The sequence below is a fragment of the Falco cherrug genome, chromosome 6 (genome assembly GCF_023634085.1).
Source record: "Falco cherrug isolate bFalChe1 chromosome 6, bFalChe1.pri, whole genome shotgun sequence".
In the NCBI taxonomy this organism is placed as follows: domain Eukaryota; kingdom Metazoa; phylum Chordata; class Aves; order Falconiformes; family Falconidae; genus Falco; species Falco cherrug.
The window spans coordinates 44,934,651-44,960,269 of record NC_073702.1 but is presented as its reverse complement, the minus strand read 5'-3'; the positions used below and the strand labels follow the sequence as shown (position 1 = coordinate 44,960,269).

The following is a 25,619-nucleotide window of genomic DNA, read 5'->3' as shown; positions in this document are numbered from 1 at the left end:
TGGCTATGTTAGAAATGCTCTCCCCCCAGAATATCTAACCGCAGCTCAGCAGAGAATTTTCTGGCACAATTGGTCTGCTTTCCAAACTTGAAATTTCTAGCTAGGCTTTTGAAGGATTTCTGGGAAAGGATGGTTTTGGGAGAACAGATTAGACGTCGATGTGTTTGGCTTGCGTGCCGTCTTTCCAATAATCACTGGGCTGCTACTGCTTAGGAGTGCGCTGAGCCTGGGGCAGGTCCCAGGTGGGAGAAGGGACGGTGCACTGTGGCTGGGCTGCACGACTGAGCGCCTCGCCTAGGCTCACTTTGCGAAAGGAAAGCACAGACAGTAAAGAAAACCTTACAGCTGCTGACTGGGAAGGAGTGTATTAAAACCAAAAGTTGATGAAAAAGTAAGCGGTAATTTGTCCCACAGCACCTACTTGCTTTGTCTGTCTGAAACACCGTGAGTCCCAGTTACTAACCTCCTTACTTGCTAGTTTACTCTCTTCTCAGTTATTCACATCAACAAAATAAGGTGTAAGTTTTAACAATGTGTAGATAAAGATTATACACTTCTGTGCATATGGAGGACAGTTATGCTAGGCTCACTTGCAATGCTTTCTTTCTTTTAGCGTTTCTGTCTCAAATCATTGTGCCACTTTGATAACATGGAATGACATTGAAAGCACAATGGGGATTAGGAGAACTGTAGCCCACTGGCACATAGCAATGACCTGTCCCCTAAAGGTCAGATACGGAACCCTCCGAGAGGACAGCACTCCAGGGGTCATGGAAACACCTAGAACTCCAGAGACTGCAATCCTAGGCAAATCAGACATCCTATTTATCAAACAGGAATCTTGGAAGCAAATACACCAGACTGTAATTAGCACAGATGCTGCAAAATGATGGCCACCAGTGACAGAGACTGAACTAGATGAGACAGTTACAACAATGCTCTTTCTTCTTTCTTACACTACAATGATTAAGGAAACCAGAGGGAAGAATGTCACTGTTAACCTCATATAATTCCATTATTAACATTAACATGGACAAAATGCAGGGAGCTCAAAGAATGATAACCTGGCAGAGAAAAATGAAGGGATGCCAAAACAGAGATTAGACAGGAAGATCTCACAGAGATAATCTGAAAAACACATCATCAAACAACTACTAATGCTCAAGGATGTAAACACCAAGGAGGTATGGCACAAAACCAGAACAAGGAAGAAACATGAAAGAAAAAAAAAAAGAATAATATTAGGTCTGTGGCACACAAAGTACTCATGTTAGAAGTACTTTGGGCCAATAAGGCTGAAAATAAACATCTTCCTACAGTATGAAAGTAACATATTTTGGGAATATATTGCAGAGGTCAACACTGCACTGGTCTGGCTGTCAGCTGGACAATGTAACAGTGATACGCGTTCAATAGAGCTCTGAAATACTACTCCAGCTATTAAAGGAATTATATCACTATTATGAAACACTTGCCTTACAACACACTCAGCAAAGCAAATATATAACTTTCTCCATACTCTGTAAACATCTACCACTCTCTGAGGTCTCTTCTCCAGCCGGTAAGTATTTATCATTAAATGTCCAGCTCTCCTCTTGGAAACTTCACAGTGTTATGCCTTTGCTCCTACCAGTTCCGAGCTGTGGATCCAACAACGTGGATTTCCAGCTGCAAGGGATACCTCAGCCAACCCTCCTGTCCCACACACTGCCTCTGCTGCTGCCTCAGTCTGGAAACATGCTGTATCTTACATGTGGTCAAGTAGCAAATCTCAACAGGATCTTCTAAGAGACTCCTTTACTTGGTGTACTTTAATGTTGCATTCCCAGCTAAGGTAAGCTAACACAGAAGGAAAAAAACAAAAGCTGAAAATTAACCCACATTGGTAGAGCGAAAAGGCAGATTCTTATGAAAATGTGGTCAGGTACTTTTATTGCTGTTAAGCAACTTCTAAGTTGAACTAGACAGAGTTGGAGGTGCCAAAACCAAAGTTATCTGCAGAGGAAATGCCAGGATTGTCTAGTTTGAGTTGCCGAAAGAATTACTATGGTCGCAGTTTGTATGCAATTTCTAATGTATCTTTTATAGCTGTACAAGTATTATTGAACAGATCCAGTCAAATCTGGATCTGACTTCAAAAACAGGTTCTTACACATTGCTTGTGAACAGTGTTGCATAGTAGGTTACGCAGATACTAGCATTATTACTTTTTTACAGAGAGAAGATAAAGTTGCAGTGATCGAGACAAATTTCAGCCATGCTCACGAGCAGGAAAAGCTTCACCACAGGTATGTTACGCGGAAAATCTGCAGAGATACAGCCAGGGACTTGAGAACCTAGAGCAGGCATCTTGCTTTGTGTTTTGAATCACAGGAGACTGCTGTTTATGATTTTTGTCCACAGAAAGGAAGCAATGGAAAAAGCATTCTTCAGATGTGTAAGAGGGATGGAGCGAGGTGGAGGTGTCTTTATTTCCATATATAGTACTGATGAGTGCAACACTGGCACAGAGTATCCAGTTTTGTAACCACATCCTAAATTAGACAGGGTATGAAAACAGCCTCAGAATGAACACTGGGGTTGGAAGGGACACTTCAGAGAAAGATGATAAGTTCATTTTGGTCAGCTTACAAAAAAAAAAAAAGAAGATTGAGAGGTGACTTATTTACAGAATCTGCATATTTTCATGGTGAGACAACTATGGATGCTGAAGGGTTGGAAGCAGAAACCAGAGAAACGCGGACTGCAAGTAAGGCACAGCTTTTTAAAGTGGTGAAGGTGACTAATCACTAGAACAAAACAAAAGACAAAAGACAAAAAAAAGAAGAGTTGATTTGCTATCACTTGATAGTTCTGCATCAACACTGGATAACTTAACCAACTCCAGTTACTGATGTCTGTGCAGAAGTAAGAGAAACTGTGTGGTGCCTGTAGCACACAAGGAGCCAAGTTGAATGACACAATGATCCATCCAAGTCTTTCATAGATGAAGTTCCAAATGTCTTGCATGTGTCAGCTTCCAAGTCGGAAGCTCCACTTGTGAAAACCTTTTTGTCAGTGTCTTTGCGGTACCTCAGTGTGAATGTCATTTTTGGAAGATGTCTGAACACCTAGTTTGCTACCTTTCCCAGTTGTTGGCTGTTCCAAACTAGTGGTCACCACTCTGCAGTATCGGTCCCTGCAGGAATGTGAAGTAACACTACATTTTTTCAAAAGAAATTTGAGAACACAGCCTTAAATAATTATTAACCCCAAGCGCTGTCTCTTCCTGTCTTCCTAGAGCATGCGTATGACTGCTTACTGCTTTATATAAGAATAACTACTGAAATGAGAAACAAAAGCAAAAATACTAACTAGGACTAAAGTAACGGCCAATAACAAAATTTATACGCTGCCAAGGTAAAACCAGTTCTGGTACAAACCACTTCCAGTAGACAGGATGATGTACATTACTGTACAAAAGCTGCTATTAAAATGGAGGAAAAAAACCCCTGTAAGTTCTCTTCTCCCTTGTGAGAAAGTTTGCCAGTTCTAAGATTTTCTCCCAACTCCGTCTGCACAGAGACAACTGAAAGCCTTGAAATGGCTTTATTTCTTATTATTGCAAGTTACAGGCAGTCCAGAGAAAATTCTCTCTTTTTGCCCTTAGGTTCTTTTGTGTATAATGAGCGACTGAAGGCGGCCAGGGGCTGAGGCACTGGTGAAGAAGGAAGAATGCTACCAGAGCAGAAACAACACACTGTTCCTTTCAAGTTCACCCCCTCCTGGCCCACAGCCCGACTGCCTTGGCCAGCTGCCAGGCTATTGGGACAAAGGCCTCCTCCTCTGGCCAAAACCGAGGAAAAGGGTCTGTTGTTTAACACAGGCAGGCTTGTTTCAGCAAGAGAAAAAACTAAAAAGAAGGGCAATTATATTAACTGGAAGTCCTGGGAGAGGAGAGTAATCTTCTAGTGTGGCTAATGCAATTCTCACCCCATGCTTTTCCTGGAGAGGGAATGTCTTGATTCTCTACTGCTCATGCTGGAAGACAAAGTATAATGTCTCAACAGGGCTAAGCCCTAAGGCGGCCAGGGTCTTCATGCCTCTCAAAGTTACTATGAAACAGAAACAAGAAAGTGTCTTTCCTCCTTCCAGGAAGGCCCAGGCAACCCTTCCATGCCTGCATTAACAAGCTCATGTGAAGGGTGAGCGTCTTCACTCACAAAAAGGCAGACATTTCTATGCACCTAAGCAGACCTTGAAGAGTCCCACAGATAGGTAAGTCAAACATCTAGCTCTCTCAGGACTTCACAGTGACCGAGGTTCCTGCTGCATTTCCACAGAGTCATTAAACCCAAGCCAAGGTGGATTCACACCTGGGCTTTTTGGTGTCGCTGTAGCAGAGCCTGCAGCCCTGGTTTGCGATGGGGAGCTTGGGACACGTGGGGTTCACTGCAAGTCGAGAGGTTGTGCGCCTCCCTGCAACCTCAGAGGCAGATGCTGTTGCAGAGGTTATACAGAGATGCAGTGGCTCTTCGTCCAACCTCAGCACTGCAGCAGCACAGGCAAGGGATGAAAAGGACTTGAAAAGGTAGAAGAAAATCCCTGGGTCTGGCGTGACCTGTTTGACTCCGAGCACTGAAGTGCCTGGGTGAGGTGAACTGCCTCAGAGGCTGTGTCACAAGATTGTGTCTCAGTGAGCTGTGGCAGGAGGCTTCCCACAGCAATTATTTTTATGCCTGACAGTTTTCAGAAGCAGGCCCCAATTCAAGGAGAAGTGTGATCTTAATCTGCTTAGGTTAATATAAGTGAGTACAGGACATTTTTTGGTGCTTAGATGCTGTTCAAACACCATTGAAATTTACACATGCACGTACTTGCTTTGTATTCCGGGCAACAGATTTTCCTCCTGAATCAAGGGGGAAATGTCATTTCTGACACATACTTATGAGACCAAGATCTTTGCAGAAGACGACCTCCCAATGCACCCCATGCATCTGCACCAGCCAGCAGCAGCCAGCCTCCCTCACCTGCCTTCAGTGACTTCTGTGATCAGCTCCAGCACACCTTGACCGTTCTTGCTCGTGTGTCAGCACCAAAAGCAATCCATTGAGGAAACAAGAGTTTGGTCAATGATCCTTTTTAACTCAACTCACATTTAGTATTACTGTGCTGACAGGGAAGAGATATGTAGGCACATCGTTCTGCCATCTATCACCTTGTTTACAGGAAGTATATTCTTAGTAGCCTTAACTCTATTGCACATTAAAGGAATTAGCTGAGTACTGTGAAAACACCCTTGGATCAGAATGGGAGATTTACAGGGTATAAAAAGCCACTGCTCCTGCACTTAGTCCTGCAAATTGTCTTATGTCTGCAGTGTTTCAATTAGTAGTTTCATTCCAGTGTTAGAGAGACTGGCTAGTATCAAAGCTTCCAGGATAACTGCATTGTTTTGATTTAATGACAATACTAGCCCTAGCATAATGACTATCATGCTTCCAGGTTATACCGCACAAACCCCTCCCTCTTTCCATTTCAGTATTTATGGGCATACATCAACATTAATACCTCTGAAGAAGGATAAAATGGGATAGAAACCTGGAAGGATGCGATAGCAATTAGGAAGAGCTCTCCAAGAAAACAAATTTTGGGAGGAAGTGAGGATATTAAAACGAGCACTAAACCTGCAAAAAACCAGGCTTTTGTTGAAGAACATTGTGATTTTTTACATTGTGATCTTCAGGAGTGGCAAAAGAAAGGCCCCTGACATTATTCAGAAAACATGCAACACTGAATTTCATCAAGATAAAGAGAGAAACCCTGTTGTGGTGGGCTGACCCCAGCTTCGCACTTTTTCTAATTCCGTCAGATGCTTTTTGAGATGGTATGATTAGAGCTGCAAATAATTAATGGAAAATGCTGTAATTTGTGGTTAAAAAGCCATACAATGTAACTAATTTTAACTTTTTTAATATTTAAGAATCAGAAGTAAATGACAACCCATGTGCCTTTACCACAGATTTGAACTGTTGCTTGTGTCAAAGCACACACTGAGACTGTTTCTTTTACTTTAACAAAAAAGGCAATTCAGCGCAAGACTTTTTTTCAACTTTACAGTCTAATTCTAAAAGGAAGAGGGAAACCTATAAGTAAATTTAACTTACCTGGTAACGTAACACAGAAAATACCATTAAGAACCAAGAGTTAACATTTCAGTGCCCAATTTCAACAGATAGTCCTCAAAACAACAAACCTGATTCTGAATCTATGAAATACTATTCCATTTGCTAAGTTTACCAGAAGAATATATGCCTAAATTTCACTCCTGCCTAATGGTTCAAAGAAATCCTGAAACCATAAATGATCGGCTTTTTAAAATCTGCAGACACCACTGAATATATTATTTTTTCTAAAAAACCCAGAATATTTTAATAAAATTCTGTGGAAAACATGATTAAAAACATGATGAAGAAGCTATCTGAGAGAATGGTACATATTCAGGGTTTCCACAGTAACAGAAAACAATGCAAAAAAAATAATCAAGGGAGCTTTGTAAAGGCCTGTCCAAAAAATGAAAATTAATCTCTGGGAGGCCTGGCATATGTAGAAGGGACACCTATCGCGCTGGATGTGTATATGGACTTACCCATGGCAGAAGAGCCCTAAGGTGCATGTTCTGACCTAGGCTTAGCACTCGCTGGGAGACCAATGCATGCAATCAGGTTTTGTCTTAGTGCTAAATATACAGATCTAGATGGAGTCCAAGTTCTCATGTAAAACTGTGGGTACTAGAGATATGAAATTCTGACTCCAAGCTCTTTAAAAATACATTCCTCACAGGCTACTCTGATGTGGCCAGTGACTACAGTCAACAGTTTCTAAACACGGTAACCTGGGCACCTCACATTCAGCTGAAACTTCATCCATCTGCTTGCCACAGTGGTTGACAGCATTTCTGGCATATTCCCAGAGCATTTATTGAAGAAATGAAAACCCTTAAACTGAGCAAATATAGAATCCTCATAAATATAACTACTTTTTTTTTTTTTTTCTTTTTTCTTCATTTGGTCTGAATAACAGCAGGATGAAAAACCACAAGGCTGAAGGAAGTGAAGGGACTATTTATGTAGCATGGGAAAGATTAAACTGAGATTCCACACTTTAAAGTGGGTGACATCTGTTTATCAAAATACTTTTGTTGTATCTCTTTTTCCTTCAATTAACCAGTCTGTCTGCTAAGACTTAGAAACAGGGATGTGGTGCTAGATTTGTCCTTTGATTTCAGTGGCAATCTGTGTAAGTTCTGCCATCACTTTGAAATCAAAATGTTGGTCTGGCATTGCCAATTGCTAATAAAATATACCAATGTATCATGTGCCATTTCTTCACAAAATTATTCACACATGTGTATACAATATGAAAAGATGTGTTGGGACTTGGAGAATTTCCCTTGCTGCACATGAGATACAAAGTGTCTATGCGCTAACTTTCTATTTCTGTTAAAAACAAAACCTGTAGCACAAGTGGGATGTACACCAAGATGTGGTCTGGAAGGATAACAGAAGCAGCCTGTGAACTGAATAGCTGAATTAAGCAGGAGCTCAAACCATTGATTTCTACAAGTAGCTTGCAAAAACATCCACCAAGGAAAATAATTTTCAGCGATTCAAAGCAGAACCTTTAGCTAAGTGGTGAGTCTGCCCTTAAAATAGGCTAAATAATGTGTTTTGCAAAGTATTGGAGCCTGCCAGGGACCTCAGACCATATTCTACCAGCAGCAGAAGACAATGCCAAGCAAATGTTCAATTTCATTATACAGATAAATGTGCTTTGCAATTTCACTGCTCTTCTGCTAGTGAAAATTCTGGATGAACTGGGTTAACATTTTTGGTAAGCTGTTTGCTGAAGTATAAGACGACAGACTGAGGTTTCTTGTAATCAGCCACCTGCACTGGCATATCTGCACCAAACCAGCAAAGCTGTACAAGCTGCAATTTGTCCCTGTTATTTTCTGCTAATAAGAGGTGAAAACTGTTGACTACAAAAAGGGCTTGCAGTGCCTTCTTGCTGTTCTTGGTATATCAAGACATATATATATGTATATCAGGATGTTTTTATATATGTGTGTGTGCATATATATATACACATCTATCAGGATAATGCCTTTCTTTCCAGGGCTTGGGCACCAGCAGCACTCATCTCACCCTTTTTCACAATGCTGACTGGAAAGAACAATTTGTCATTTGCAAACAAAACAAAATAATCTTAACAAGAGAAATCTGTTTCATTGTGCTCGAAATGAGTGTACATCCTTCATACTAAGCACCTCACCTGGCCATTGAAGAAAATCAATTGGTTTAACACACAAAATCATGGGCTAAACCAAGTACCTGTAACCAGGGAAGATCATGACCTCTTCAAAATGCTGTTTGGCATCCAGGATTCCCAGATTATACCCTGTCTTTTAATGGCTTTTGATTGCCATCACAAGCACTCAAAATTTACCACTGAATTTACCACTTAAGTAAATTAAGAATGGGAACGGATAGGATAAGAATCTAGAGGGGAATAAAACCTCCACACCTGAGAGATCAACAATTCCTGAAATAATGACCCTAAGGAAGACGCGGAAAACTCTATTACCTGATACCTTTATGGTGAAACTGGACAGACGCTAGTCCCTATGAACTAGGATTCAGTGCAGAAAAACAGATTGAGGACTCCTCCAACTGCAACAGAAGCTGCGGACAGCGCAAGACCAGAGACGCATCTCATGTGCTATATCCAAAAAACCTTGGAGAGAACATGGAGGAAGCAACTGGTGAAATTACCTTGCTGCCGAACACCTGAGCAGGTTGGTTTGACCATCATCCCCGCCCCAGCTGGTCCTGCTATGCTTCACCCTATTCAAGAACCCTTCATAGTTTTACTATCCAACTCCTTCTCCCGGTTTCCTGCCTTCTGCAGTTCATTTATGCTAAGCACTGTTCTAGCAGCTGCTTTGGTCACCACACAGAGGTTTCTTCAGAGTTTACCAGAATAGATCTTCCTCTTCATTTGTCTTCTTTGCTCTTGGCAAGGAAGTCCTGGGCTTCTGCGTTTCTCTGCCCCACAGGGAACTAGGTCATAGACTTTGCTCTCGGAAACACTGCAAGAGAAGAAACTACCAAGGGTGCTAAAAAAGCTCCAAACAAAGCCCACAAAAAAGCCCCCCAAAATTCCACCAAAAGCTTGGCTCTAATAGCACTCGATGCACAGATCTATCTGTTGGATAGACAAGGAGGGCACTAAGGCGGCATGATATAAATTTTGGTTTTATATGCATACTTCATCCTTGCTCCTACAAACAATTACTGCATACCAGCTCCTTGGCAGCATCCGTCTCTACCCAACTGTACACTGGTACAGAGCACGAGTGAGAAATACTCCGCTGAACTCCAGGCAGCCACTCAGGGCATCAAACAATCCCCCAGAGAGATAAACAGCCATTTACTTCTCTTCACTGATCATGCAGAGAGTTCAGTTTCCCTGGTACATAATTTAAGCATCTGACATTAAGTAGTGTCAATACCCAGTGAAGTAAATCAGGTTTGTCAGCTGCCTGAAGACCCTTCAAAGATCAGTCACAGCTACTGTGAAATTGGCAGAGCACTTACAGGGACAGCGGAGAGCGGAAAAAAACTTAAAAAATAAAAATAAGACTTCAACGTCCAGCAAAATATTTAGTGGTATTTAGGTTAAAATGGAGTTTTCTACGAATATTTTCATTCAACATTTTAAATAAATTTGCTTTGGCTACACTCTCATTCCTGTCACATCCAATTTCCACTAGCTTTCAGGAGATGTATATTATACATCAGCCACACATTAACCCTGCACTCTCATTTTATGTAACAGAAAAAGCACATGCTCTTGCCCAAGCCATAAACCTCCAAACTTCCTAACATCCCGCAAGCCCTGAGAGTGCAGCTCTGCAAAGCACCGGGGGCTCCGGCCAGACTGTGCACACATGTGCTTCTTGCAAGGCAGGCACACACCAGATACTCTGCTGCAGCGACACCAGCGTGCTCCACGTCTTCCCTCAACACAGGCCCAACACAACCAGGCACTGGGCTCTCCCAGTAACTTGTGTTGTGCTTCTTTGTGGCTAGAAACAAGTAAACAACAGAAAAACCCAGCCCCTCTCTCCTCTTTTTTTTTTTTTTTTTTGCTAGGTTCAACAGTGCTCTTTATGCATCTCTTTTTACCCCTTCCACTCCACAAAAAGCAAGAAATCAAATCGCGTAGCTATTTGTTTGGTAATTCATCAAAGCAGACAAGCAGCAAGAGGAGCAAAGACCAAGACGAGCATACAGATTTTGTTCTGAGCCCTGCATTTGCATGCTTGGTAATACCAAAGATATGATACTCATAACGCCTCACAGGTACACACACGTAGCCTAAGGCCAGCAATGCATCACACAGGAACACCACTTCACAGACCCACCAAAACTCAATTGAAAGAAACACTATGGAAGAAGACAGACTGCTACAATTACCTGGTTTCAGATTTTCACTACACAAAAAGTATTAGATGGAATCACACTGCAACAGGCACAGGAATAGGGTATATTGTTTTATCGCTGATCTGGTAGAACACAAGAAATAAAGTTTCTTCCAATGGTGGATGCACAGAGCTGTTTAAACCCATAGTTGCAGAGAAGTCTGACCAGAGGAGTCTAAGAAAGCCATGGGGAAAGAAAATTGATTGTGAAGAGAGAGTATTTCAGGGCCTGAGAACAGAGTGGGAGTGCTTGTGTGGGCAGGCAACAGATGCTGCTCCAGACTTTCAGCAAGCAGCAAAGCAGGGAGGGATGGGTAAATGCTCCCTGCTTCACTTGTTTAACTTGAACAACTGGAGGAAGATAACAATTTAAGGCACTGCCCCCTGGATAGCTCTTTTTCTCCTGAGTCTCCAATTATTATATTTTCCTTTCTCTCCAATACCCTCATTTCCCCTGAGTATGCACTCATCAGCAGCTTGCATTCCCCAGAAATCCTCCCACTAGCTATCTGGAAAGCCATTCATGCTAGAGGGCATAACAGTCTTCTCACATGTAGATGTCTTTAAAACCACAAGCCATCTCCAGAAACCAAATTGCGTGGAGGTGCATGAAGAATTCCTCCAAGACCTATTTTGGAGGCAAGTGAATTCAGCCAACTCACAAACATCAGCAGTAATTTCAATCCAGTAAGCATGTTTGGTATTCTCAAAACCTTCCCCCAAACCACACACCTCTTTGCACGTGCACTTCTTTTAAAAGTATTTTTTTCTTGGTCTGTTTTTATGCTCACTTTTTGCCCTCAGCCTGTATAATAAAAATGTTTTCTGGGTGAGCCCCGGAGAACCAAGCAGACTAAACACTAATGCTCATATGGAATTTATTTAGAGGGGGAGAAAAATCCCTTAAGTTGAGTATTATGTTATTTTGAACTGGTTTTATATTTTATGCGTACATAGTGGAGCTGGAATTTCAGGGCTGGCTTTTGTTTGCATTCATCATGAAACATTTGTTATATGAGCTGCTGCTACTGCTACCAAAACAGCTGCTGCTCACTGCTAGAAAACCAGAGACCAACTCAACAGTTTCATTCTTTTTTCTGGTAAGTCTAGCTGGCAAATGAGGCCTGGTCTTTCTACAGAAAATTACTTTGTTTGGCTTCACTGTCATCCTTGATGCCTTTTGCCTACCCAGAACGTGGACTTGAAAGAGAATGGATAAATTGGAGCAAAAGCAAGTACGTACTGATGCTCCTGAATCACCTACGATTTAATGTAGATCAGAACCACAGCTGTATGAGCTCCCCGCTTTGCAGCTAGGGCAGCACCTCAAACGTGAACGTCTTTCCTTCAGCTGCTCTTGAGATTTAGCTGGGATTTAGCTTTTCTATCCTGCGTCATCATTTTCTGCCATCTGGAAAAAACAGCCATGGCTTGATCTAGCTTCACATAAGAATTTCTTCTGTGGAGGACTGCTTCCCTGTGCATAAAAAAATACGCACCCATCTGACAAATCTGTGCACCTTCCTACCGACCTGGACACAGACCAGGACCCAGAGCATCAGCAGGCTGCAGTCCTGAGTGCTGAGGACAGACCTTATCAACTGCACACAAGCTGAATTTTAATACACTGCTTTGTTACGATTACTAAAACACTTCAGCGTTGCTCTTGTTGCTTACCGGTAATTCCATACTGACAGTGACCTCTCTCGCCTCAGTCTCATCTTTTTAAAAGAACATTTATCCCAGGCTGGAGCACAGCCCCGAGCAGGACTCCCCTCCTTGTTTAAAGTAAGGGAAGACTATGGAACAATTAATGCCTACCTCCTTAACCAATTTAATCCCGTGGGAGAACATTCTTTCTCATAGCCTGACACCTTTTAAGAGCTTTGGGACAGAGATCCTGCTGAAAATCACACCTGTACCTGTCAACTCCTTCAAGGAACTAGTTGATTTGTGGGGCTCTAAAAACGCCATACTGACTTTTCCCAACTGTCCATTAATGCCATTCTTCATTACAGTCCCTACCAGTACAGAAATTGGATTATTTCATCCGTTGCTGTCCAGGTGACCATTGGAACCCTTTAAAAGCTTGAAGCCATGTTAACTGCCTTCCATTCTTCCAATATAGCTGCTGACTGAATGACAGGACGCACCGCAGAGTTGGCAGTTTCAGTAAAGAGATCCTTGGTGAGTACTAGCTCTGGCAGCAGAACTCCTGATGCTGCCAAGGAGTAAAGACAGCTGAGGAGAAAAATATGCCACCCTAACAGAAAATCTGTTACCTGTATTATAGATGGCATCTGCAAGTAACTGAAGTTATTCAGAATGAGTCAGCTCAAAAGGTGAGATTTACAAAGCACAGTAACAACTGTGCAAATGTTGGAGATCGAAAAAGCAGCGTAACTGGAAAGATACTAATTAAGGAACACAATGGGAATGCAATTTGGAAGAAAGGGAGGAGACAGGGAAGATGAGCAGCAGAGGGGAGGATGCTGTTTCTTACTGCATCTGTAAATCTGTGATTCTACTCCAAGAACAGAGAAAAAGAAGAAAAAAGGAATCTTCCTAGCCATATTAAGTAAAACCCTCTTCTCTTGCTGTAACTTCTTGGGAGAGCAAGTTTTCAAGAGGGACAGATCAAAAAGGCTGGGAAATTCCAAATGGGAAAGGAAGTAGGGAGCATAAACTCCAAGAAAGACTCACTCTTGGAAGAGCGAGGGGTTGGCTCTTCAGCACCACAAGCTGCCTCCAAGGCAGGTAAAGCAAATGGGCTCGGAGGAAGGAGCACAGGCATGGTGTGAAGCTATGCTCAAGTGAGCACATTACCCCCTCAGGAGTGATGGCTGGGAGACATACCAAAAGGACTCCTGTGTAGCAGCTGAGAGCTACATTGCTAATATATTTCCTTCATTTTAATTCTTATAACTTCGTAATCAAGGGCCAACTTTTGCACTTTGCTGGAATTTATTCTAGTAATACCTTCCCTTCTTTTCTAATAGTAATACTAGTGGTCTTAAGATGACCTGGAGTGCAACGCACTGTGCTCTCTGGGAGAAACTGGCCTCTTTACAGATGTACTCTGGGTATGTCGCTTCCCTGGGGACGCTTCCCTGTCACTCCTCCCAGCTACCTACTGTCTCCCTCTTTCCAGCTCTCTGGTGGGCCACCAAGTTCTGATGTGGTTGAAAAAAACCTTTTGGTATTAGCTTTAATGCCTTCAGCAAGCTGAATGCCAGAAAGTGCCTTGTTATAATTTCACACCTAACTTGTCAGAATTTATGCTCTTTCATGTTTTCCTCATTTTAATTATTACAGCATTTAATTATTTTACAGCAGCTCACTTGTATCACTGTAAAAACTTGATTTTAAATTGCAATGTTTATGTGAACCCCCAAGTAGTTCCTTAGGAATGGCTGCTTGTCTCTAGTGTACAAAAAATTACAGGTAAAAGTGGTTTTATAATTCCATCTCTTTTCTGTAGTTACTTTAACTTGAATATTTTTCAAAACATTTCTGAACCATCAAAGATACTGTCTCACAGTACTCGCATTGCTCTTGCAAGATGCCTCAGGGATAAGAATAATCAGTTTGACCTGTAGCCTATTCTATCACTGATACAATGGGCAGGACTTAACAATTTGTCTGAGGGAAAGATACAATAGCTTTCTCTGAAGACTGAAAATATTATTATGCTCCTAAAAGCAAAGTGAATAGTCAGCTCTGTGATCTGCTTCACACTGCTCCTGTGTCTTCAATGCCAAATGTGCTCGGTTTTCAGTTAAAAGATGCTTTTGCCCAAACACTAACCCTGAAAACAGACTGTGGGACACAATGATAATCGAGCTAAATTCTCAGTTGCTTTGGTCCCATGATTGACAAAATTTTTTCAGATTCCAGCCTCAGACACCTTGTGCAACTTGCTAGTTTCCATGTAGGTGAAATGAAGACCTGTGCAAATGTACTGGAACTGCAGCTGGGAACAGAAGTAGGCTTATTACCTGGGATTTAATGGCTGTCTGCCTCCTCCTCTATGCCTTCTGTTGCCTGAACAGAGGTCAAAGAAGCAGTTTGCATAATCTGTTATAATTTTTATTGAAATGCTATTTTTAAAGCAGAAGCAGTTAACAGAGGTTTAGCCGGAATGATACTGATTAAAATAGCATTATGATTTTATTTAATAAGTTGGTCAAGAAGGAATGAACTGTCATTGCAAGCTTTAATTGTCTGTCATTAAAATGTTTGTGGTGTTTTGTCATCAGTGACCCTGGATTATTTACGAGATACAACTAATGCTGTATCTGAATGCAGCTTTCCCTCTGTGCTAGACCTTTAGCAAAGCTGCTTGTCCATGCGTTTTTTATTTTGTCATACTAGGAACAGGAAACATTAAAAAGATGCATCAGGGAATCAACCCCAGATGAACAGCAGCAGCACTGTTATAAACCATAACACCTTTAATGACTGATATGCTCATTAGATAAACATAACATTTGCTTGAAAGATACCAGCACCAACCCTTCAAAATGATACCCTGACACAAAGAAAGATCCAGATGAACTCTAGATATGTGGGATGCAAGGGTTTGGCTGACTGGCCTCTTGGGATTTAGACCACAAATAAGTTTTGTTTTTACAGCAACGAAGTATGAAATTACATCTGTGTGGTTTAGTCCAAAACCAGACTGCCCATCAATAGATCTAATACAAGGAAATTGAAACAATGCAAGCATCATGAAGATGTGGGATGAAATGTAAAATCTGGAGGCTGAAGTCTTTTGGAATTGAACTACAAGATGAAGATGATGCCGTAGGTGGTCTCAGCCTTCATAACCCTACAGGTATAAATGCATTATGTCGGAAGTTCAGAGAGGGGAAACTGCTTATGACGGACCAGCTCAGACAAGAGCATGTAAAAAAGCGTGCTTGGCTTCAGGTAAAGACCCTGCCAGCTGACGGGAAAGAGCAATGAGAAAAAGGTGGTGAAGAGGAATAGGAAAAAGGTAGCAGACTGCAGAGCACAAGCTCTATACATACAACATGTATTATAGCACAAAGAAAGGGAAGATTCAGTAAGTCTGTCTTACTGGCCTATCTCTACACTACATTGTCGGCTGTCAGAGCCAGTCTACGAGCTCATGTGTCCAGAAGCTTCAGTAGAAGAGAAACATTTCATCTAGGTTTTTCAAAGGATGATTTAAGGGAACATGGCCTTCACCTTCCACTACAGCTCATTCTGAGCAGAGCCTTTACAAATTCAACTCCTGTGAAAATCTAAGCCTAAAATAAGGACTCAAAAATTTGCATGGCAACTGGCAAGCAGAGAAACCATATCATTCTATGCTGTATTCAGTGGTGAGACCTGGAAGGAGGCCAACCTCCTCCAATGCCAGAAGCCCTTGGCAGGGGTACTGTGGATCAATACCAGCCCTCCTCATTCCTCCAGTTCATGAACCATGCCCACCATCCCAACCTGTCGATATGAAATATGTCCGTTTCTCACCTGATTTAAGTTGGTGCTGCCGTACTTACAAAGTCAGCCACTCCTCTGGACTCTAGGAGAAAGCAGAGCCACAGTAGTATGTTTGGCAGATGGCCCTGTAAATTGTACTTCCCTGCACTGTAAGCTCAGGGAGCAGATGTATCTGCAGTGAGCGTCACTGTCATGTCGGGCTGTCAGCTAACTCACTTTTTGTCTCAAAATGTACCATTCATTTTGGGCCACGATGTATTTATAGGCAAATGCTCTGCTGCATTACCATGCACATATGAACTAACTCCAAGCTAACAAGTATACACTAGCAGGGAACAGTAAATATGGTGGAGTTGAGCCTGGATGCACACAAGCTCCATGTGGGCCTGGAAAGCCATGCCAAACTCTTGCCGCACCTTTACTGTTGCTCGTATTTTAGCAATGACACTGATACTATCTTGGATGAGTCTTTCGGTGCCACAGTTACGCCTCTCATGCAACACACACATAGCCTGGAGTGGCTTCACCCTCCTAAGCAGGACAAGAACCACAGCTGTTATAAGCTGCCAATCTTTGCTGCAGAACTTGCCACAGAGAAGTTTAGCTTCTGAAACAAATCTTCCAAAATGGATCTTTTGAAAAACACAGTCATTAGAAAGCCAGAAGTGCTCAAATCCTTGCAAGAGCTCCTATTCTTAAAACTGTTTACTTTATTCACAATGGGATTTGAAACCTCTGAAAGATAGAAAACATCATATTTTCCTTTTATGGAATTGGGAAAAGAAAGGATATTTCCACTGTTTGTGCTTATCACTGACTGGTGCATCCACTAACTTCAAGGCATCCCAGATCAGGCAGTCTGTTTTGGACCCTGCTCTCCAAACCTTGTATTTTCATGGCTAACGAGCTAAATAATTTATCTACAACTTTTGATACTACATTCAGGTTTACAAAAGAAACCAAAGAGCAGGTTAGTTGTGCAGAATGTCCTAGATGCTATCAACCTAACTGGGAACAAACATCCTTGGGGATATGCACTGTGACTTTTCCTCCTTCCCTGCCTCTCTTGCACACAGAGAACTGGGAATTTGTTTTACAAGAAAGAAAAATGCAATTAAGCACTCTTTATAGAGCTTGAACCGCCTGCTTTAACATACACATTGTTTTAGAGTGTTCTATGTAGTTTTGAAAGTTCAGACTTCAGAGGGAGAAGAAAGGAATGGTTTGTTCACATTTCCTATTTTTATTTTCTAGTTTCAGAACCGGATGTTGGGTGATAAAAAAAAGAGAACGCCACCCAGGCAGAATGTAAATTCACATGTGCTATTACCACCGGCATGATGTTCAAGTCCCCTGAAGGTCCTGAACAAACAGGGAGATTACACCACCTTCTGGACAAAAATTTTTAAGTCACACATTTAAGTCCAACCTCACGTTTTAACTCCACACAAAATTTAGTATTTTCCTCTTCTGTAGAAAACTTTCACACAGTGATTCCTCTTGAGAGTATTATTTAGGGAAAGCACATAGCTGTTTTACAGCGTGAGGCAAAAGAAAAGACTGCATATTTGGAGTCTCCAAAGTTTTTGACCATTTGAACATGGTCAAAGTTTTCCCAATTTCTGTTTTAAGCAAGTAGCAGATGCAAAGAAGTGATGCAAAACAAAAATCTCAGCATTTGAACAGAGTCTAATCCAAGCAGCTTTTATTTGCGCATCAAGAATACAGATGCTTGTAGGACAGAGAAGGGTTGTTCATTTGTGCACAAGAGATGAGCCAATATATTCCCTTTCCACATACCAGTCCCAACTCTCTCCAGGAAGTACAGCTCACGAGAAGCAGGCAGAGTATTAGAAACTGCAGATCACTCACCCTGTTTTTTTCATTCCTTTCATTTTGTGCTGAACAAAGGCAGAATATAAGATGATCATGATTTAAGGACACTGCACAAAATGCACTGCCTCCTTCGATCAGACTTCTTTCAAAATTTCCTACCCAGAGTTTTTGCTCTTGGAGGTTGTGCCTGCAAAGATATCCTCTATTCCAGTTTCTCAGATGGAAAAAAAGGGCAGTGGGATCTTCCAGCCCTCCCTTTGCTTTCTTCATACCACAGCAACTTTTCCAGCAATGACCCTCAGTTCTTGAACATTTCCAAATGCACAGCATCCACATCTTGCCAGAGCAGCCCAAGAACAGGGTTGGCAGAAAAGCTGCCACAAGAACTTGTTACTAAAGGTATCAGACTATAGGGAGCACTGCTAACAAAGTGATGGCCTGGAAGAGAAAAGAAAAGAAAGAAAGGAAAGCCCCTCTTAGCCTTATCCACTTGCAAAGAGTTTTATTTTGACATGGAGGGGGAAAGTGCTTTTCTCCACTTCTAGCACAGGAACGATGTGTAGGCATGCCCCACTGTCAGCGCTGCCCCGGCACAGGAGTGGTCTGCAGCACGGTGCACAGACTTCTGCGGCTGATCCCACCATTTTCCTAACTCTACCAAAAAAGGCTTCATCATCTGCCTCACAGGACCTCAGCCTTGCAGTAAGGACAAACGGCAGCACCTCCCTCCTTACTGGGTTTAAAGAGAAGGGAAAGCTTATAAATAGAAAGTGTCAAGACTGTGTCGCTAGCATTCATGAATAGAATGGATTTAAAAAATCAGCAGGTTTATATTACCCGGGATAATATTACTACTACAGTATAAAATATTCCCTGTAAACATGATTCCTAAGGAGAATCACATTTTTGTTGCATTTTCAGAAAAAGCACATTTTACAGTTTATCTGAACAATACATTTTCTTCCAGCTGACAGCATGAGTAGTTTCATTGCACTCAGTAAAATTCACTGTTTGAAAAGCTTAAAGTCAGTCTTCTTGCTTTAGAGTAAGATCGACGCAAAATGTAACTTTCAGGAAACAAAGATATTTTTTTTTCCTGGTATTGGGAAGAAGTGTTTTTATAGGGTTTCTGGTGCCAAGAAAATTTATGAACTCCTGCAGAAAGGCAAGAGGATATGGGCTATTTCTGAGGTGATAAAAAACAATTTATTACTTATTCTTTTACACCAGATGCTGTTAACTTTTACCCCATGCCACAGAAGCTGACAAGGCAGAAGAAAATTCTATGTTTTGCTGTTTACAGTGTGCATTTTCTGCCTCTTAAACCCACCAAAGATAAAAAACCCACACGTGCCCATTTCAAAAGAAATTGTGTAAGTATTCCCCGTGTTCTGGCTACCAGCCAGGCTACGGAAGTGAGCTATAGCCAGGAAAAATGAACAGGACTGACCAATTATTTTTCCTTCAGTTGTACTCCTGAGAAGGAGGAGAGATTTTACATGTAAAGTTATGCTATAACTATTTCAGGCCTTTCAAAGAGTTAAGGAATACTTAAAAATGTTGGTAACTTGGGGCTCTGCAATTTGCTTTAATGCTGTGGAAAAACCTAATGAGACAAAACTTCAAGCAAATTTTAATGTGTTAGCAAAGAATTCTAGTAATACTTTATTTTATTTTTTTAAATATTCTACCCATCTATCAATCCATCTATCTATTCCATAATCTGTCTGCCACCCTCCACCCCCACTCCTTTTGATCCCTTGTCAAAGGCAGTTATAGCTGTCAGGGCAGGAACAGTTTGTCACTTTGGACAAGACAGATATCGAAAAAGAGTCCTTTTGCAATTCTTGACTTGGTATTAACATTAGAGAAAATACTTATTTTCAAGGGAGAGTGGAAAAGGAGAAAAGCAGGAAGCCTGTAGCTCTAAAGTATTCTATGAGATAAAACCAGATTGGTTCCAATGAAAACTTTAGAACAACAAAGAGCTTTCACATTTTGTTGTTCACTGTTATAAAATGCACAAGTCAAAATATTTGGCATATGGAATAGCTGAAGGCAACATTTTTGTTAATGCAATGAAGAAAATTATCCTCCTAGTCTCCTTTGACACTAAACTTTCCTGTCATACAGAACTATCAGCATTTTTAAACTCACAAAATTTGAGAAAACTGGGTGCATTTCAAAATGTGACACTACCAAAAAGAAAAAAAAAGAGCCAGTACGGAACAAATACACAGCAGCTGGCAAGGAAAATATATTAAAAAATCTCAAAACCCAGCTGTTAGTGATAATGTCTGAACAAGTCAACTGCATTTCACTCTCTTAATTTTTTTATATTTTACCTTTTCTTCACAGTTTCTTTCTGCCAGCTTATGTAAAACAAATCAGTAGCATCACCAACAAAAGCACTCAAGTCCTATTGCATTAAGCAGTTATCTGTGTCCTTACATATACAGACACCTGTATTCACATTTCTCTGTTCTCTGACGTAAACACCCACTATTTATCTGATCAAAACAGCCACAGTTTTACTGTCTTTTTGCTTCAGAACAGTAGCAGCAAAGTATTTTTGAAGGTAAAAAGGCTACAGTCTTTTGTTTTCCAGCTAGGAGGACGCTGAGCAAGTCTTCCTTAATAAATGTTGTTACATGCTGTGTCAGGTGAGAAATTTCACTACAGATATAGAAAAAACAAAGAAGCTTGAATATGGCTTGCATGGTTAAAAGAAAAAGAGATGAGAAAAAGTTTCCAGATATTCTGACTTCTGTTAGTATCGACCTATACAGAAAGCTCCCAATAATAACAAGTTTGATTGGATGGGAGCTGTAGTGATCTGGTGACCACCCAAAGAACCTGTAATGAGGGAGGAGGAGGGTCCCAACTTTGTGAAGAAGAAGGGGTTTATTCCCAAAGTCCTGCAGACATATCTTAAATGTGCACGTGATTTTATGGGTTTAATAACATCCAGCAGTTTGTTCCCTATAGCAAGATGTAGGTGCTTTTAATTTGGTTTAGATTATGAGGTTGGTGGGACAGCAATCACCAGTTTCCTACTCTGCTTTCTCATCTACGTAATCCACTAAAGCATCAGTGGATGGAAATTGCCTTCAGTTACTTTCTGCTTCAAAGCAGCTCTATAAATACAGTTTGTGAACTGTGGCTAATCCAGAATTGCTTATTGCAGTGGACCCTGGTGCAGAAGTTCACTGACCTGGAAGCAAATCACCTTTCTGCACACAGTCCTTCACTGTGTTTTTCCCATCTCAGTATCTTCAACTGACAAAAGATAAGTTCTGGCAAAGCTTTATCTACTTTACACAAAAAGAGGAAAGACTGCTGTAAGAGTATCTCGAGTGGAGCAGCGGGTCAGCAGACAAAACTGTAAATTGTATAGATTTAATCTGCAAGTATTAGTTGCAACAAAAGGTCGGTTTTGTCCCCAAGTATCTGCTGCTTTGTGGGATCACCACGCAGCTGGGCACAATAATCTCTCCTCTTCCCAGTACTTCATGATGCAACAGCAGAGGGTGTTGCAGATCAGGTCTAAGGTGCCTTGAGTAGAACAATATAGGATTTCTTACACAGTACTTGGATTTTATCTTCTTTTTGGCTGATTCCGTCAAGTTTTTGTAAGCATTAGCACCAACTCAGAAATAACCGGAAAATAATTATGATTGGAAAAATCTCCAAACGTATGAAGAAGCGGAGAAGAGAGTTAACATAAGGAAACTGTTTCCTTTCTGCCCTTCCTTGTCAATAACTGAATGGGAAAAATAAAACAGAAGTTTAACCCACATGGGAAATACTGAAGGAAAGACATGACACAAGACCAGTTTTATATATGAAATCCAAGATGAAACCACTGTCCTGAAACAGGGGATCAAATCTCCCAGGTACTAGAATATACACAGAGAAGAGAAAGATTATGCGGCACTTCTGGGAGATCGCTTATTTTACAACTGGCCATTTGTAGGGAACCTTGATGAAAATTGAGATGCTGCGTGCTGTTTGTTAGCTTCCCCCAGTGTTAGAGAAGTGAAAATCTATGGTACACAGAACAGCTGAGGAAGTCCTATAAATTCCCAAAGAAAAGTCTGCTCATTGCCAAGACAGCATCCTTCTATTGACACCCTGCCTCCCTCTCATCTAACATCTCCATGAGAAAATCTTGGAGACTAAATTATGCAAACTCTTAGGAAGACTTCCACCTAACACAACCATAAGTTCTCTCATTTTTTACTTTACAAAGAAAAGAGAAATAACTGATTCTAAACTGGGCACTGCTCTCATGTCAATACCATACCATGCTTTCCTTACATCTGTTATTGAGCAAATTAGCTCTATGGCTGGATATAGCAGATAACGACCCAGTGAAGTCATGTCAGAGGAGGAATGCCACAGTTTCCCTGGAATGTAAACATAATTCCTAAATATAAAATTTTCAAAGATGAATCCTGGAAGCAGGGTTTGGTGCAGTCACCCATAACTCCTAGTTACGGACAGAAACCCATAATTTCTACGAAGTGACTGATTAGTGTGATAGATGCTCTCAGTCAAAAGCCAGCCATCGGCTGCACTACAAACAAAATGCAATCTTTGATCCAAGGGTTTTTAATACACACTTTGTAGAAAACACACACTTCACCGGCTGTAGGCAAGTCACATTGACATGAATGTGGGTCACGAAGCAAGAAGGAAAGCTGTATCCCTCCCTGGTTCATACGATGTTGATGGCCCAGCCAAATGTAAGCAGGAAATCAGTTCTGCCAGAATGACATGCACAGCCCCACAGAAGCATCGTATTTCTTGGTTTAGGCATAGGACACAAGGCTGCCTTCTAAAGAAGTTAGCAATAAATGGGTTTGGGAGGGATAGACTGATGCAGAGAAGAGAGAACCCTTTCAGACTGATGGTAGGGTGCAAATTAAGGGGTAGATTAAGTGCTCTCTGTTTTCATTTCTCTACTGCAGTCTCTTAAGTCTTTTTCCTTAGTATGCTTTGTACTTAAAAGTGCTGTAAATACATGTTCTTATTTGTACTTTACCCAAACTCAGTTTAATGGAAGGTTCATTTAATTTCAAATCTTAGTCAAGGTTGAGAGAAAATATATATCCTGGAACTAGAGAACCTCCAAAGTGTCCAGCTCCCCAAACCACTTCTTGAAGGTTTACTTATTGCTGACACCATTTGAAGAGTATTTTGACAGTATTGTTTGAGAGCTGAGTTACGACAGCACTAAAAGAAAAAGCCACTCCAGTGGTAAACAAGAAGCTTTCTGGCATGCGGCAAGATCACCGGAACACGAAGTGCTTGCCCAGGCATGAAAACCACGCGGTAACATTAAGAATAAAAACAGAATATGTACCCTTCCCCATCAATCAAATCTGCTCCCTAAAAGGGAGATCAATATCTTCATTGAATAAACAAGACATAAACACCTACCTTTCAGCAGCTGTGCAGATTTTGCCAAAGTTCCTGTAAGAGTAGCTTTTTAATGGAAAAAGTTACCTGGATTTTTGTAGATGCTAAGCACATCCTTGAAATAATGAGGTAAGAATCTTTCTAATAAAAGCAGCACATCCTCCAACTCCTCCAGAATGCCCACAAGCAGAAAATTTTCATTAACGTTCAGCTTTGCTCTTTCAAGGGCCCATTCACCAGGCTCCCTGTATGAAATTAATGGAAGGAGAGAGGGAGAAGAGGGAAAAAAAGAGAAGTTTGAATATGCATTTACTTCATACATTCAATACAAGCAGACAAGTGAATCAACAAATATTCAGTGCTATACTTCCAACAGGACAGAAACCGCCCCCACCAAACCTGAGTGGCTTACTGAGCTTTTCTGCACAACACCTAGATTGGTTTGGCATGTAACAACATGACTGCATTAAAAGCAGGTTAATCACTGTGTGGAAGCCGTCTGTTCTGAAGTTGTCTTTTGCCAAGCTATTTATAAGCTCAAACTTGTGAACTCCTGTATTTCAACTGGGAAACACAACTTGTCTCATGAGAGGAACAACTGCCCTGGGTGATGAAGGGTTCTAAGGGGTGGAGGTGTCCCTGAACCACATCAGAACTACTGCAAGCAACCACTGTCTGCTGTTACCCAGTGAATACCCCACAGGAGGCTACCAGCCTGTTTCCCATCTTGTCCTTCATTCTAACTTCTGCCGAAGTCTCTGTGAGCTTCCCTTTCCCTGCCATCACCCCTGATGGCCCTGCGGCTCTGATACAGGATTCACATTTGTTTGCTCTGACTGATACTGGTTTTGAAGAAATTTGAAGAAAGGTTATTCTCTCCTTTCCCCCAGTGGGAGAAGCTGGCAGGACACCAGTACATCTTTATGCTTCTCTCACAGTTTCCTGGAAGCACAATTTGGTTAGACAAGCATATGAATCCTAAATTCCTTAGACTAACTCATATCAGTTATGTCCTGGGAGCATCAGTCAGCATTCATATTGATTAGGGGTATAAACCCAGTATCCCAAACTAAAGGAAATCAACTCTTTCACAGGGTCCAGCTGGTATGATGAACATCTGCATCACATATGATACCTAAGCGTGGCTGGAGATCACACCTCTTCTCTGACCCCATTAAGCTATTGCAAGCTATGCAACATTTGTCAGAAGTTCTTTTGACGACATGTGGAAAAGCTCATTGCTTTACACTCCTACTAGAGCAGACTTGGAGCAGGTTTTTCATTCCCTACCACTTTCTGTACGCTTTTCTGGAAGAGCAGAGTGTCCTAACAACTCCTATGAGCCTTCTTCTTGCAGCTCCTTGTGAGACTAAGAAGTAGCTGAAGGAAGTGCAAGGGCATGGTAGGAGACAGATCTTTAACAAGCTACAAAACAGTACTGCAATATACTGCTTGGGAACCTCATAGATATGCTGTGAAATTATTCAGGTATGCGACTGCGGCTAATGGGATTACTCATGCACACAAGTTAAATGTGCAACCGTAAGCATTTGCAAATCAGGCCAAAATATATTAAGAAAAAAAACGTGTAATGAAAATGAGGCCATGAATCTGTTTTGTTTCTTAATCATAGCTTCACTTATGCCAAACAATTAAAGCAGGATTTTACAACAAAGATACTTCGAAACTGAGAAGTAACAAGGAACACATTTTCACTTGTTATTACTGCTACAAAAAAGTATGGCTTTTGAAAGAAATTTTTGAAAACATGTGCAGTTGTTCCACTATGGAGAAGTGGTAAGAACAAATAAATAGAATGCCTTAAAGTTGAACAAACCTAATAAAGAACATGCTGTGACCAACAACACAGAAGTATTTGAAAACAAGAAGGTATTTTAAATTATTCGCATATTATTGCAGAAAAATTTACTATGCAGTATCAGTAATACAGCAATATGAGAATGGTGTAAATAGACATACTAAAAATGAGCTAGCTCAATTACAGCAACAGAAGGCTGCACTTCACACAGTTTTAAACTTGATTACTATTTCTTATATGGACATATAAACCTGCAATACCTCATATATAGACCTGATATGAGGATCTGAGCAGAGCTAAAACATGTATTACAAAATTACAGTGCAGGTAAAATGAGTAGCGAGCACATACGGTCATTGCCATTCTCACCCTGGCAACACAGAAAAAAAATCCACATAAATACATCCAAATTTGATGAAATATCCAAGTATTAGATCAAGAAAAAACAATAGCACTATATTTGCATTACCCTCCTTGCTGCAAAATACAGGCACATAGTTACCACATACAGCGCTACTATGTACTTGTGTTGTACCGTACAGTGCT

At 41.1% G+C, this 25,619-nt stretch overlaps 1 protein-coding gene across 1 annotated transcript in view; it reads right to left on the bottom strand.

Moving 5' to 3' along the window:
• The window catches only part of UST (uronyl 2-sulfotransferase), a 166,402-nt gene that overhangs the window by 8,847 nt on the left and 131,936 nt on the right, over window positions 1-25,619 (bottom strand). The window contains exon 7 of the mRNA XM_055714566.1: window positions 23,342-23,499. Coding sequence (XP_055570541.1) covers window positions 23,342-23,499 — 158 coding nt within the window. The remainder of the gene's footprint in view (window positions 1-23,341; window positions 23,500-25,619) is intronic.